This window comes from Taeniopygia guttata, chromosome 19 (genome assembly GCF_048771995.1).
Source record: "Taeniopygia guttata chromosome 19, bTaeGut7.mat, whole genome shotgun sequence".
Lineage (NCBI taxonomy): Eukaryota > Metazoa > Chordata > Aves > Passeriformes > Estrildidae > Taeniopygia > Taeniopygia guttata.
In genome coordinates, this window is record NC_133044.1 from 5,745,156 (window position 1) to 5,759,339 (window position 14,184).

At 49.5% G+C, this 14,184-nt stretch overlaps 2 protein-coding genes, 1 long non-coding RNA gene and 1 other non-coding gene across 7 annotated transcripts in view; 3 read left to right on the forward strand and 1 right to left on the reverse strand.

Annotated features, from left to right (window-relative positions):
• Window positions 1-727: 727 nt before the first annotated feature.
• LOC115497766 (uncharacterized) lies at window positions 728-1,172 on the forward strand. The gene is made up of 2 exons (XR_012051490.1): window positions 728-865; window positions 950-1,172. It is a non-coding gene; the product is annotated as an uncharacterized lncRNA (long non-coding RNA).
• On the forward strand, window positions 1,077-1,171 carry LOC115497833 (Z30 small nucleolar RNA). The gene has a single exon (XR_003963410.2). It is a non-coding gene; the product is annotated as a Z30 small nucleolar RNA (small nucleolar RNA).
• A 1,426-nt stretch (window positions 1,173-2,598) lies between the features above and the next one.
• On the reverse strand, window positions 2,599-6,188 carry PEX12 (peroxisomal biogenesis factor 12). Its single transcript, XM_002195469.7, has 3 exons — window positions 5,972-6,188; window positions 5,060-5,604; window positions 2,599-4,399 (listed from the first exon to the last, which is right to left on the reverse strand). Exons 1-3 carry the CDS (start codon window positions 6,095-6,097, stop codon window positions 4,000-4,002), a joined length of 1,071 nt encoding a protein of 356 aa, XP_002195505.1. The 5' UTR covers window positions 6,098-6,188; the 3' UTR covers window positions 2,599-3,999.
• AP2B1 (adaptor related protein complex 2 subunit beta 1) overlaps window positions 6,179-14,184 on the forward strand; it is a 77,287-nt gene continuing 69,281 nt past the window's right edge. For 2 of the 4 annotated variants that reach the window (XM_012568723.4, XM_030288163.3), the window contains exons 1-3: window positions 6,179-6,318; window positions 10,311-10,368; window positions 12,234-12,339. In XM_012568723.4, the coding sequence (XP_012424177.1) occupies window positions 10,332-10,368; window positions 12,234-12,339 (143 nt within the window). In that variant the 5' untranslated portion in view covers window positions 6,179-6,318; window positions 10,311-10,331. Of the gene's footprint in view, window positions 6,319-8,050; window positions 8,127-10,100; window positions 10,184-10,310; window positions 10,369-12,233; window positions 12,340-14,184 lie in introns of those variants that run through there. The other 2 variants (XM_030288162.4, XM_032751877.3) reach the window with 2 other exon arrangements.

Here is a 14,184-nt window from a genome sequence, read left to right on the forward strand (position 1 = left end):
GAGAGCCACATTCTGTGCAGGGAAATACGGTTTGTTTTCTATCAACCTTCACTTTTTGGATACCCATTTTTAGGCTTTTGAATCTGGCTTTCGAACGTACATTACCTCTATTCGGGTTTACTTAGGCAGGATCTCTGGCACCAAAACAAAATGCCATCGGTATTGCAGGGCAAAGTTTCCCTCCTCCTACTGAAGCTTCTCTTTGGAGCACCTGCGTTCTACTAACTGACTGTTGCTGAAGTTGAGCGCGGAAATACCTTCTGTAAAAGCCATTTATTGGCATTTCTTTTAGCTAAACTCGGACAGAACACGCGTTTTACACATCCAGGGACCACCCCTCCCTCAGGCCCCCTCACGCTTCCTCAGGGCGGGAAACGCTCGCACCGCCCCCAGCCCCTCTAACGCGCCTTCCTATTGGCTCCCACCGGCAGAGCCGCGCGCTGTGATTGGCTGTTACCAGCGGAGGGGTGGGGCGAAGATGGCGGCGCGGCCGGGCCTGCGGGAGCGGAGCGGCGTGAGGGGAGCGGGGCCGGGGACATCGGGGTCCACCTGAGGGCTCGGAGTGTGTGGGGACGGGGACAGGGAGGGTGAGGGCACGCGGAAGCGGCTCTGGGGGTTGGCTGAGCGGCGTGAAGCCGGCTGAGGTGTAAAAGGCATGTGGGGTTTACTGAGAGGATAGCTGGGAGCTCGGGGTGTGAGGCTGGGGTAGGGCGGTACGGGCAGAGGAACTGCGGACTGAAGAGCAGTAGGGGCCTGGTGGGGAGGGTACAGGGAAAGAGATGGGAAGAGTGTAAACGTGTGGCGTGAGGGATCCAAACAGGCCTCTGGAGCCTTGGAGAGACACTGACTGCAGCAGCGTTTATAGGTATGGCACGGTTTTTTCGTCTTGTGTTTGCCTGGTACTGCTCTGCTGACCTTGGAATGCTATTTTGTGACCCGTCTTCCTCAGCTTCTGCTCGGCTGTAGAAGGGATGTCACCTCCGTCCCTGTGCTCCCCTGCTCCCTAGGGAGGAGGAAACCTCCCAAGCCCTTGGTTGGGAGCGAGCTTCTTATGGAAGGTAAACAGATTTGCCCAGAAGCAATGATGAGCGAAGTATAGTCTGAACTGGTATTGCCGAGATCCGTCTCTGCTCTGACCAGGGCATGATCACCTAATCTTCTCTCTGAGCTACTTTAGGCTAAGCTCGTCTGCAGGAAAACAGCTTTGCTGTTCTTGAAACTTTGATGCACCCTAAAAAAAAATACTAAGAAGTTTTAGCAATTTAAGGGCAGAAGAAGCCTTGATTTGAAAAGTAACCCAAATACTTGTTGCTGCAGCATTGTGTGAGCTTGCACTGACGTGGGGGATGTGGGTTTATCTCCTGCATGTGCCATGGATCACAAAACTCCAGACACTGTGCCACTGTATCTCCTCTGAAAGTGCTGTGCAGACTCTGAGCTGTCTGTCCTGTAGAAGCTCATTAGCAGTTAATTCAGTGTTTTCATTTAGTGCTTTGCCAGCAAGGAGCCAGGAGTATTTTTGGAATACTCCTCATGAAGTGGAACCCCTTTGGGGTTGAGGGAAGGGCCCAGGAAAAGATATGGGGCTATTCTCTAATTCAGTTTTTTTGTTCTTTTCCAGGTCCTGATGATATCTTTATATTGATTTCTCTAGTCCTGTGGAGAAGGAAGCATCTATGTGGAATATGGGCCTAGGAGTATGTTTTAGTGGTTTTCCCTTAACAGGAGAAGCTACTTTGTTTCTGTTAAGGAAGTAGCAAAAACTCAGTTGCTTCATTCTGATTTTTGAACACTGCCTAGATGAGCTGTGAATGTGCCTTAGGTTCACAAATAATTTTTAAAAGATTTGCGAAGTGAAGTTCTGGCACTGGGATACTGAACACCTCCAGTGCTGCTGTTAATGTTGATGGAATTGTATTGAGCAACACCAAAGCATCCTTAGGGTGTTTGTGGTACATGACTCTATATAAATCACAGGTTGGTATGTAAGTCCAAAGGTTGGTTTAATAAAGTTGATGCTCCCTGAAAAAAACTTCTCTTGTCAATCTTTAGCCTGTCGTGGTTTTAAGAATACAGTTATAAAGCAGATAAATGGGAATTTTTCTATAACCCAAGTTGGTTTTGTAGCTTAGCTTTGGAGCAAGAAAACTGACAAATGAGCATTAATTGGCTGCTAAGGACAGGAGGTTTCAAAGGAGTCAAATCCCAGTTGGTATCCTGCAGCCATCTCCAGGATCACACAAAATCTGCCAGGTAACTGCTGAGCCTGTCACCATGGTGGGTTTGATACTTGTTACTCAGCTAAGCTTTAAAGGACAATTTATTGTGTAAAAGAGTAATTGCAGCTGCTCAGAACTGGGAGGCTTCGATGTGGGTGGTTCTGTGCAGGAAAATAAACCTATCCTGAAAAGCAATCATCAGTCAAATGCTTATTTAAATGAGCTTTGCACTGGAGTCACCAGGACATTAACAAAAAGTAAAAAGTGATGTGGAACCTCAGAAAATCTCACACCTTGATGTGTTCTGTCTTCCAGTAAGATGTATGTGTTCCTACTGGCTCTCTAAAGGGAAGAGAAGTATCTTCATGGACTCCATAGCTACTGGAGAAGAGAAATCAGAGTTTTTATTATTGCTCCATAGTGGCACAGGTAGAAGGGTCAGGGGGGTGTACAGAGATAATAAAGCACCAGGAACAAATCTCGTTTATTAGGTGTTTGGGGAAGATTCAAATTACTGCATTTTCCCACATTATTCAATAACCTTACTCACTTGCTTACAGGTGAAGGAGGATATTGGGGATTTTTATCTTCTGAAGCAGAGCTAAAGTGGAGAGAAAATGAGATGTCTGGTTCAGTGGATTAAATGTTAGAAAATATCTCTAAATCTGGAAAGACCAGAGTGGGGTCCTGGACTCTGTGCAGCAAACTTTGCTCTTGGATTCTCTAAGCACTGTCACCGTGGTATCTGGAGCACTGCTGCTCCCTAGAGTAAGGAAAACAACCTTCTGTCTGGAAAATCAGGTGTCAAGCAAGAGCCAGCCATGTCACACAGATTTTTATTTCCTCCTCTGTTCAGTGGAAGGATGTTTTGTTCTGATATGAATGTGCTACATGGTTGGGAATGGAATAATTGCAATGTAATGCTCAGACATTAAAGATTCTCAGCCTACAAAATGCTAATCTTACATCCACTACCATCACATGGAAAAATGAAAGCAGCTTTAGTCTTGTCTCTCTTATGTAAATAGAGCCCCCAGAGGAGCAAGCTGTTTTTTCAATAACCAGAAAAGAATTAAATTAGGTTCTCAATCAAGAAAGAATTTTGCTTTATAAAAGCAGATAATAATGAATGAAAATACTTCTTTAACAATAAACCCCTCTCATCAGTTGGGAGTTCATTTTAATCTGGTTTGTCATTTTCTCTCTTGTGTAGAAAATATCACATTCCTCTTGTCCAACTTAAACAGTCAAAAGTCTTAATTTAGAACTGTTGATGGGAATTTGGAGGGTGATGTTCTCAGTTCCAAGGTAAAGAGCCTGGAAATGCAGGAGGCTGAAGAGCAGAGGTTTAAGCCTGTCTCCACCTCTGACAAAGCCAGAGCTCAGCCTGGGCAGCACAAGGGCCTGGGAAGCTGCCCAGGGAAGAAAATCCTGCCTAGAGAATCTCCCTACCTCTTTAATTTGCTGGCTCATGCCCTCAAGCAGCACCAGTGCTGGTCTTCGATTTGGATAAGAGGAATGCAGATGTGAGGATCAATGTTTCCTCCCTTTATGGCACTTCAGTGCTGGCTGACAGGCTGGGGCTGTGTGATCCCTCTGCAACTGCCAGGATGTTTGAACAGCTTATCAACAAAGGGCAGAGCATTGCCAGGGTGTGCAAAGGCAGCAAAGCTGACCAACCACTGAGTCCAAGGGCGCTGCAGAGCTCACCGAGGAGCTGTGGCGGTCCGAAGCCTTCCAAGGGATGCACAAAGAGGTGCTGGAGGCTCCTGGGAGCCCTTCAGCTCTCGGGGGAGTAGAGTTTGACCAGGTGCTGCAGCTCTGTGGCATAGCCCGTGACTGGGCAGCGCTGGTGAGCCTTCACGTAGCCGTGGGCGCAGCGGTAGCAGAACACGAAGCCGGAGGTGGCCAGGGCCGTGGCGTTCACGCGGACCTTGCGGCACAGGGGGCACACGGTCCTCAGGCTGGGCAGGACAGCCGAGCCGGGCTCCTGCTCCAGGTGCACGGGGGGTGGGGGCGTGGGCAGCGCTGTCAGGGACTTGATGGTCTCCTGGTTTTCTGAGGAGTACCACCACTCCAGGAACTGGAGGAAGAACACGCTGACGGACAGGCCGGTGGACAAGGAGAAGGCAATGCCGGCCAGAGCTCTCCTCAGGGCCGACTGCACTCGTGAGGTAAAGCTGCAGCAGAGAGAAGCAGGGAGAGGTGGTTACTACTGCATATTTATCCATCTAGAAACCATGGGGAAAAGCACTTGGGGAGTGACTGCTCCATACAGCTCCATAATGCTAAGTTAGTTGGTCAGTGTGTCCCCTGTTTGCACTTACAAGGATGTTTCAGATACTTTTTTTATTTTAAGGAAGATCCAAATCCTGCTTTTTTCAGAAGTCTAAATCAGAAAAATTTGGATTAAAGGATCCTGGACCACAGAGTGTTTCACTCCTGGATCACTATTTCACAGTATTCAGTGTGCCCATGACTAGCTGCTGCTTAGGAAAATCAAAGAAAGAAGTTTCAATCCTTTCAGCAACACTGCTGCAACTGCTGCACCTCCTTTGCTGGAAAAGTGCAGGGGAAGACTGAACAGAATAAAGGCTTGCATACTCAAAAACACCCCCAAATTCTGAAATATTATTACCACAAAATAGTTCCAAGCTAATCCCTACTACTGGTTTCCTTATTTTCACTCACAATACATCCTTTTGGAGCGCATTTTGTCAGAGCGAACTTTCATCTTGAATTTTTGGAGAACAAGGCACTTTTACTTGCAGCATCATCTCTAAATTTTCACACCCACAGAACCCCCTGGAGAGCAACACCTGAGCCAGATTCTGCCATACCTGTGTGTTTGACTTGAGGTGGTTTCAGCCCATTTCTTCTCCAGGGCATGGATATCCTCTGCAGTCAGCCTGACCAGGCGGACACCAGCCAGCTTCAGCATGGGGGAATGATGCTCAGCCTTGCCCAGGATGTAGCAGAGTTGCTGGATAAGAAACCAGCCCTCCCAGGTCATGTTTACATAGGGGTAGGCAGCTAGAAAGGCTCTGTAGAAGCGCTTCCAGGATGACGAGGGAGGGTGGATGGAGTACTCATCCTCCTCCCTCAGGCTGGACACCAGCTTCTCCAGCTTTCCTTTCAGATAAGGAACAAGAACCAGCAGGAGCAGAGACTTCCAGTGCTGCCTCTTTGGCAGGCCAGCTGTGGCCAGAGGTCGCTGTCTGCCATCTCCCATGGGGATCCTCTTCATGCTGTAGAAGTTCTCAGAGAAGGATGCACTGCACCTGGCCAGGAAGTGCTGCTGGAGCAGCAAATCCAGAAGGACGTAGATCTCATCAAACCAGTGCCAGAGGAACCCGTACCGGGCAGGATTAGACTCAGCAAGCACCTGTTGCAAAAGGGACACAAAACAGGAGGAATCAGAGTGGTTTGGGCTGGAAGGAGCATTAGAGATCATGCGGTTCCAGCCAGACACCTTCGGCTATCCCTGGCTGCTCCAAGGCCCGTCCAACCTGCATTTGAACATCTCAGGGATGGGGCAGCCACAGCTTCTCTGGGCAGCCTGCGCCTGAGGAAGGGAAGGATTTAAAATCGGAGTAAAGTGCTAAATTAAAAATCACAGCAGCTATAAACGACGCCTCTCATTCGCACCACAAGCCAGGTGGCTCACAACTGTCCCGCCGCCTCTGAGCGCGGCCGGAGTCACACGCCAGCCGCCCTCCTCTCCCTTCACCCGCGGCCCGCCTCGCCCTCACCTTGACCAGGTGCTGCAGGGCGGGTTTCACGGCGGCCATCAGGCTGTCCTGGGCCACCGCCTCGAACACGGACGGCCGCTCCTCGCCGGCCGGGGCGGCCGTGAGGTGCGCGCCCACCTCCGCCATGACACCGCCACACCGCCCCGCCGCCAGGGGGCGCCCCGGCGCCGCCCCGCTGAGCGCCGCTCCGCCCCGCCCTCCCGGAAGCGCGGGCCGCCGGCGCTCCGCCCGCCGCCGCCTCTCTATGGTGCGGGGCGCGGCCGCTCTGGGCGGGGGAGGGTTCGATCTCGCTGCTCGCGAGTCCGCCCGGCCCCGCCGCTTCCGGTTCCGCCGCCGCCCCCGCAGCGGTGAGTGCGGTCCGTGAGGGGGCCGGGGCTGAGGGCGCTGGGAGCGGCGCGGGCAGCGGGAGGGGACCGCGGGGCGGGGCACAGGGCGGGCTGGGGCACTGGTGGGGAGTTAGGAGGGGCTGAGCGGGTGCTGGGAGGGGATATTGGGAGAGGTGAGGGCGGCGGTGGGGTGCTGCCATAGGGTGGGTGGGGGAGAAGCTGTGAGGTACTGGGATAGGGAGGGGCTGGGGGACGATGGGAGGGCGCTGGGAGGGGATACTGGGGGGCACTGGTATGGGTGGGAAGGGGATACTGGGAGAGGTGAAGGGTACTGGGAGGGACACCTGGGGCAGGGTGGGAAGGGGCACCAGAGGGGCATTGGGAGGGGGTGAGTGCTCCTGGGAGGGGGAACTGGAGTGGCATGGGGAGAGTGGCTGGTCAGGCACTGGGAGTGGCTCTGGAGATGGACTGGAAGAGGATGGAAGGAGTGGGCAGGTGGTTGCAGAGGAGATGGAGGGGTGAGGAGTGGGGTCAGTGGGTCCTGGGGTGAGGTGGGGGTGCTGGAGGATGGACTGGGATGGGAATGAGCACAGCAAGGTACTGGGATAGTGGTGGGAGCAGGCAGGGATAAAGGCTTGGTGCTGAGAGGGACTGGCAGGCACTGCTGGGAGGGGAACTGGGATTTGTAAGGAATGTGCCTGCAGCTGGGGGATACTGGGAGAGAGCTGGGGAAGGGCTGGTGGGCAGGGGGCTTAGGGGGATGCCAGTCTGGAGTGTGGGTGGGTGCTGGGAGTCCTGCTGGAGGTGTGGGAGGGGCTGGCAGCAAAGCTGGGATGGGGCTTCCAGGGAATGGTGGTAGGTGGTAGGAGGAACAGGTGGAATGGGGACCACCCAAGGGGGTGTTGGGTCTCCAGAATGGGAACAAAATCCTTGTGCCAGCACAAGTTCAGGGCTGCAGACACAGCTCTCCCTCTGCTGTCCGTGTTCCATTGTTTTGTTTATCTCCTGGTTCTCCAGTGGCCCTGGGCCACACTTGGGCTGTCACACAGCTCCTTGAGAGGCTTTCCAGGAAAAATGGGTGGCACCACTTACACTGGAATTAAACCAGGGATCAGTTGAGAGATTTAGGGATTGATGGTTTCAGTGTCCAGGAGCTTGCCTTAATCCAAGGCCCTTAAACCTGCCACACTCCTGTGTGGGGTCAGTGCTGGGGAGCAGGTCAGGCTGCCTGGGGTCATGTGTAGGGTCAAGCAGGCGTTGGTCACACACAGGGTCAGGTTTTCTGTGTGGGTTGGGGCTGAGGAGGCTTATCTTGCTTTGGTTCAGCCTACATTGAATGTCAAGCCACTGTTGGTAGCATTAAGCATTGCTGGAGCTTTCTGGAGCCATTCCTCATTCTCATCTCTTCTCCTTTGCTGGGGTTGGATCAGGAGGAACCTTTTGCTGTCAGCTTTGAGCACCTCTTACTGTTTCCATCTCAGCAAGTGCTGGGCACAGAACAATAGTGAGGAGGGGGCAGTCTAAAGTAGATTTTTCTTCTGAAAATACAAGGCTGTTCATGATGTTCTAATTTACCTTGGCTCTCCTGGGTTTAGATTTGCGTACAAGGAGCTGGCATTTTCTGCAGTGACACAAACAGCAGCGTTTTAAATATCTGGTTCCATTTGCTGTAAAGCATGCTGAGATTGTTAGTGATGAGATAATAGCCAGTGCTGCTGGCAGGCTGTCTCTGAACAGTGTGCAAAGCAAGCTCTGACACACATGAAGCAGCAATCTGTGTGCTCGTGAGAAAAGGAGCTTTACCCTCTGCTGCACCTGGAGTAGGGCAGGTTGGTTATTGACCTAAGCTCTCATTTAGATCCATCAAAGGAGTTTGGAAAGGCATGAGCTGTGCTTGGCCCTGTCTGAGTGTTTCTAGGATTCTTCATGTTTCCAAGTATATGAAAGGAGAAAAACAGCAAAATATGCTGCACTTGAGGTTTAACAACCATCTCTGAAAGCCAGCAGGGTTCCTTCCTCTCTGTGTGTGGCTTTATTCAAATGGGCTGATGTTTGGGTTGGGTTTTTTCCCCTCCCCTCCATTTTCTCTCTAATCTGCTGCTCTGGCCCCAGTTAAAGCTGTGTTAGAGCAGCTCAGCTGAGATGTGACCCTGGATGACAAATCCCACATAATGCAAACATCAAGGCCACGTTCAGTGCTTTGTGCATGGCACTGTGCCAAATACTCTCACAGAGAAAAACATTTTAAGTCTTCCTTTTAAGCTGAGCTCAAACCTGAAGGACTCTGTCAGCAGTAATATTGCAGCTGAGCACAGGCTCTGATTTTAATTACAAAACAAGCTCCACAGTAGCCTCTGCTTTCAGGGGGGCTGTGAGATTTTTGCTGGAAGAATTGCATTCATCGTGGCTCATATGGCTTTCCCAACTCTGTTTTGGAAGGAGGTTAAACCTCCTCTGCACGAGGAATGTGTTTCCAGAGCTGTCTCCAGGCTTGGCAGGAGCAGAAAGGGAGAGAAATCAAACCAAACCCAGTAATTCAGCCTAATTGGATGAGGTGGGCACAGGGCAGGCAGCAGCTCCAGGAAACTGGGAAAAGCAACAGGTTGATCCTCATGCAGATGTTTGGCAATTGGAAAGGATGATCCCAGGAGAAAGGGGTGGAAGTTGGGGCACTGCCCCTCATCAGCTGCTGGGAATTCAACTGCTGAGGTGTTCAGCTGGTCCAGGTGGATGGGGGGACATGGAATGGTGATGGCATTGGGGTTGGTGAAGGGATGAGGGAGGAAAGGGTTAAGGAGGAACAATCTGACTGCACTGCTGGGCAGTCCTGGAGTTCAAAGCTGTGCTGGTCCTTTTGTTGCTGAGCCAGCAAGACCTGCAGGGTTTAGAGGCAAGACAAGGCAGCATTTAGAGAACAGATGATTTACTGCTTTGCTGGCAGCCTTTAAGGTCATGGAAAGATGTGTAAGAAAAGGGGAATTGGGGCCAAAAAGATAGAAAAAGGAGGAAAGAAATTATAAAATCCTTTTTGAGATGGTTTTAGGGTCATAGTTGCTAGCATTGATAAAGACTTTCACCAAAAGCAGTAAAAGTAGCCACTCCTCTGGTTGTTTTGAAAATTCTCATATTTGTCACAGAGCTAACAATTGTAAGAATAAAATGATGGATATCCACATGAATCCTGCTTGGGCAATCCCTGTATTCCAAGGCATTAATTTACAAGTGAAGTGCTGGTGAGACCACTCTCGTGGCTCTGCTGAGCACTTGCTGCTCCAACAGCATTTTTCCATCCTGTCCACAGGAAAAAAAAAAAAAAAGCCAAAAACAAAAACAGAAGCAGCACTGAAATAACAAGCTTTGTGTGTGTGTCTCAGAGGTGGGATGTCAGATCTTGGCAGAGAAATATTTCAATTTCAAGCCTGAGAGAACTGAAAAGTAATGGCTTCTCTTTTCAAAAAAAAACACTGTTTTGCATCTGCTGGGAACAAAAGGAGGGAAAGGAATGAAAGGCCTGGGGGTGGGTGTTGCAAGTGGGGTTAATTGTGCCTTCCATCAGATGCAAGCACAGGCAGATATCGTTAGGGGGAGATGAGATGACAGTTTTCTTTGTCTGAAACGTGGACTTCTCACTGCCAGGCAAGACACTGGGTGTGCTTTTCCTTGGAAAATTAATCTGTGTACCCAGGAAAGACAGCTGCAGAGCATACCAGCATCTGCTGGTTATAAGGAGTTAAAAAAATGCCTTTTGCATGCTGAGACTGAGAATTTAGGAAGCTGTGCTGAGCATCAGTGTTGTGTTTTTACCAAGCCCTTTAAATCCCTGGCTTTGCCAAGTAATGCCAGCAGCAGGTGCAGGATGAAGATTGGGGAACTCGGGTCTGTGGATGTGAGGCTTTTGCTTCCTCCTTCACTCACCAACCGTCCTTGCTCGAGTTCCTGCCTCACAAACTGCCTGTTGCCACCAAACAGCATTTGGAGCTGACTTGTTCTTTTTTTATTCTTCATATTCTCAGGTGTTTTAAGGAACTGGAACCATGACGGACTCCAAATACTTCACGACCAATAAAAAAGGTTGGTGTTGAGCTGGTGCAGTGGATTGGAGGTGGTGGGTGGCTATTTTAACACAGCTTTTTTAACTGCATGCAGGAGAACTTGTGCTTTTCTGGTAGCTCTGTCCCTGTTTCTCTTCTTAATCATCCAGGGAGAAACTTCCAAAGTAGGTCACATGGTGACAAAAGACAAAACTGGGGTATTACACGTTTTTATGATTCACAAAATAACCCAAATTGCTGCTCTTTCTAGGGTCAGAAAGCAAAGCAATGGGATTTGAGTGCAGATCTAGCCAGAGACAAAGTTTTGGTTATGGGCTAACAAGTGCCCGACTAGGGATGGTTGTTAATTTGGGCATCACAGGATTAAGCTGATGTGGGGAATTTAATATTTTGCTAGGTTTTCCTGCTGCCATTTTCTCCAAAGCTGCAGGTGTGCTGTTTGACTTTCCTCTGCCTTTTTTGCAGGTGTGGTGGTTACCTCACCTCAGGACAAACTGCTGCCCTTAAAAATGGGAAGCCTGGAAAGGCATTTTGGGCTCACTTTATTTATTCAGCTGTTTCAGAACAGGACTTGTTCTGCTGAGACTGTCCCAGGCAGATTTTCTAACTTGTTCTTGAACAAAACACTGTTGCTGAGTGCAATTTAAGCCTGATCATTCTCCAGCAGATGTGGAAAATGGTTTGCATTAACCTCTCCTTTGCAAAATGGCTGAGTGCTCCCTCTGAATGCCTGCCAGTGAAAAAACCCACACTGTTGATGTATTTATGTGTCATTAAGCTTCACAATGAGCTCATAAATGGAGCTAATGCAGTTGACATCTTTCCAAGGAGCAGCTCTGAAAGTTCAGAGCTGAAGGCAGGTTTTTGTGGGCTGGCTGCAGGGCTGGGTGAGAGCTGGAGCTGTCTCAGCTCTGCTCCAGGGCACAAGCTCTGGGTGAGTAATGCCAGGCTCGTCCTCAGGCAGGAGGGATGACGAGTGGTCTCTGCACTGCAGCAGCTTCTCTTCTTTTTTGGTGTCCCTGGAAGTCTCTCTGTGTCAGATTTTAATTAGTGCTGCTGCTCTGAGCAAGTGTAGGAATGGAGAGCTGGTGCTAGAACTTGTCAGGGATATTTGTATATCTGTAACATGTGTTCAGGTTCATTCCCAGTGGGAATGCTGCTGGCTGTTCTTCCTGAGGAAAGCTGTCTGTCTGTCTGTTGGGAGCACTATCCTTCTCATACCCCTGACTCTGTGTGGAACAGGCCTGATAAACAGCATTTTGCACATGTTGCTTTGTTTTATAACTTGATTGCCACTTTGGTGACCCAGCCTGAACTGGCTTTCTACACAGTCATATCTGAAAGAATTAATGCTGTGAAAAAGGCTGCTTTGGGAACCTTGGAATCCAGACAAGCTGTGTTGCATGCAGATTTTGTTAGCTCTTTTTAGCTTTTTTCCACTGGACTAAACACATGCTGTCCTGTTTCAGGAACCACAGCATTTGGGCTCCACTCCAGCTTTCTGAGGAAGCTTTCAATGATGAGCAAAACTTAAAAAAGTCTGGGCAAAATTCCTGGCTTAGTTTGTTTCTTGCAGGCACGAATCTGGCATCTCCAAGTATCTTTTCGTGCTGGTTATGTAATGGTTGCCTCAGAGAAACAGATGCTCCAGGGATGTGATTTGGTGTCCTGGAAGTGGGAGAGCTGCCACACACAGCGTGGTTCTTGTTTGTGGCATTTTCCTCTGCAAGGTGGAGTCATATCTGTCCCTTGAGTGCAGCTGGGCCAGTTTTATGGGAATAACAGGCCAAGAAAGCAAAAATTCACTCTTGAATTATCCCTAAAAAAACACCCTTTTCTTCTCCTTGGAGGATTAATCTGTTGGTTTTTTTTTTCTTCTGCCAGGAGAGATTTTTGAGCTGAAGGCTGAACTCAACAATGAAAAGAAAGAGAAGAGGAAAGAAGCTGTAAAGAAGGTTATTGCAGCCATGACTGTGGGGAAGGATGTCAGGTAAAAGCAGCTCAGGTTCTCCTGGGACTCAGGTGTGGTGACACATGTCCATGGAGCAGCTTCTTGGCACCTTGGTGAGGGTGGCTTTGTCCCTGCCTGTGCTGTGCCTGAGTCACAGGTTTCTCAAACTCCTTGCTGTCACTGAAAGCAAGAGAAACAACTGTTTTCAGTGTGGGTTTAGCTCAGTGCCAAGAGCCCTTTTTATTTAAAGCATACCCAGAACTCAGCCATTTTGTATGTCACTTTAGGTGATGTTTTCTTGCTGCTTGCTGTCTTGTATTTTAGTGTTACAAAGGTAATTCCAACCTTTTCTTAGCCTTACCTGGCACAGCATAAATTAAAGCTACATTTTAAAATGGCTGATATTGAAATTGAACCTGTGCCTTACTGCAGCTGAAGGACACTGGCATTTACTGTCCCCAGCAGTGTTTTCTGACAACCAGACAAACCTGTTGGAGTGAATGCTTTCTCCCTTTCTCCCTCCTGTTCCTGCAGCCTAGCAGAGAGTCAGTAATTCTGAATTCACAGCAGCCTGGTCTGTTGCCACGGAAATCAATATGAGCTTGCAAATTCAGCATCATGACTTCATCATAAATGAAGGAACATATAAACTGAAAGGAAAAAAAAAAACTAATCTTTTCTGCCAGCAGCATTTACCCATCACCATTAGATCCCCACAGCAAACCTGGGAGCTGCAGAATCTTTGTGTAACCTCCTGTGTTATTCTGCAGTGCTGTTTACAGATGGCTGCTTGACATTTGTGTGAAGCCCAGATTGTCAGTGTTTAAGCTTCTGATCACTCTGGGCTTTGCTAGTCTGAAATTTGGCTGGTTCTTCATAAGTGTCCTGCATGACCAAAACATTTTAAAGCAATGTTTTTCCTCTTGTGGGTTCATTTCCAGGCCTGGCATGGTAGAATTTTCTTGTTTGGTGAACTCCCCAGTTAAAACACATTTAGGAAATGACATTAATTTTCACCTCCTTCTATGTTAAAGCTGTAGAAGAGATTAAATTATTATTTATAAAAGCATTGCAAGCTGCTTTGAAAGGGAAGGTGACCTTTCATTAAACAGCAGGGTGCTTAAAGTGGAACTCTAGTTTTTCTGGCTTCCTTGATATTACTACTATCCCCTTTGCATGCCATGCAACCCCTGTTTTTTATTTTGTGGGTGGGAGTGTGGATCTGCTGGAAGGCAGGAATGCTCTGCAGGGGATCTGGGAAGGCTGAGTCCATGGGCTCGAGCCAGTGGTGTGAGCCTCAGTGATATGAGCTTGGGTCACAACAACCCATGGAACACTCCAGGCATGGGGAAGAGCAGCTGGAAAGAAGGAAAAGGACCAGGGGTGCTGGTCAGACGTGGCTGAACATGAGCTGCTGTGTGCCCAGGCGGCCAAGAGAGCCAATGGCACCTGGCCTGTATCAGGAACAGTGTGGCCAGCAGGAGCAGGGCAGTGATTGTCCGTCTGTGCTGGGCACTGGTGAGGCCACACCTCAAATCTTGGGGTCAGTTTGGGGCCCCTCATGACAGGAAGAACATTGGGGGGCTGGAACATGTCCAGAGGAGGGGATGGGCTGGAGCACAGGTGTGATGAGGAGCAGCTGGGGGAGCTCAGTCTGGAGAAAAGGAGGCTCAAGGGGGCCCTTCTCACTCTCTGAACTCCCTGCTTGGAGGGTATAGTTGGGGTCAGTCCCTTCTCCCAGGTGACAGGATGAGAAGAAATAACCTCAAGTTGTGCCAGGGAGGTTCAGATGGGGTTGAAACCGGCTGCCCGTAGCAGTGGTGAAGTCACCATCCCTGGATTAAAAGGTGTTCAGATGTGGCACTTGGGGATGTGGCTGTGGCA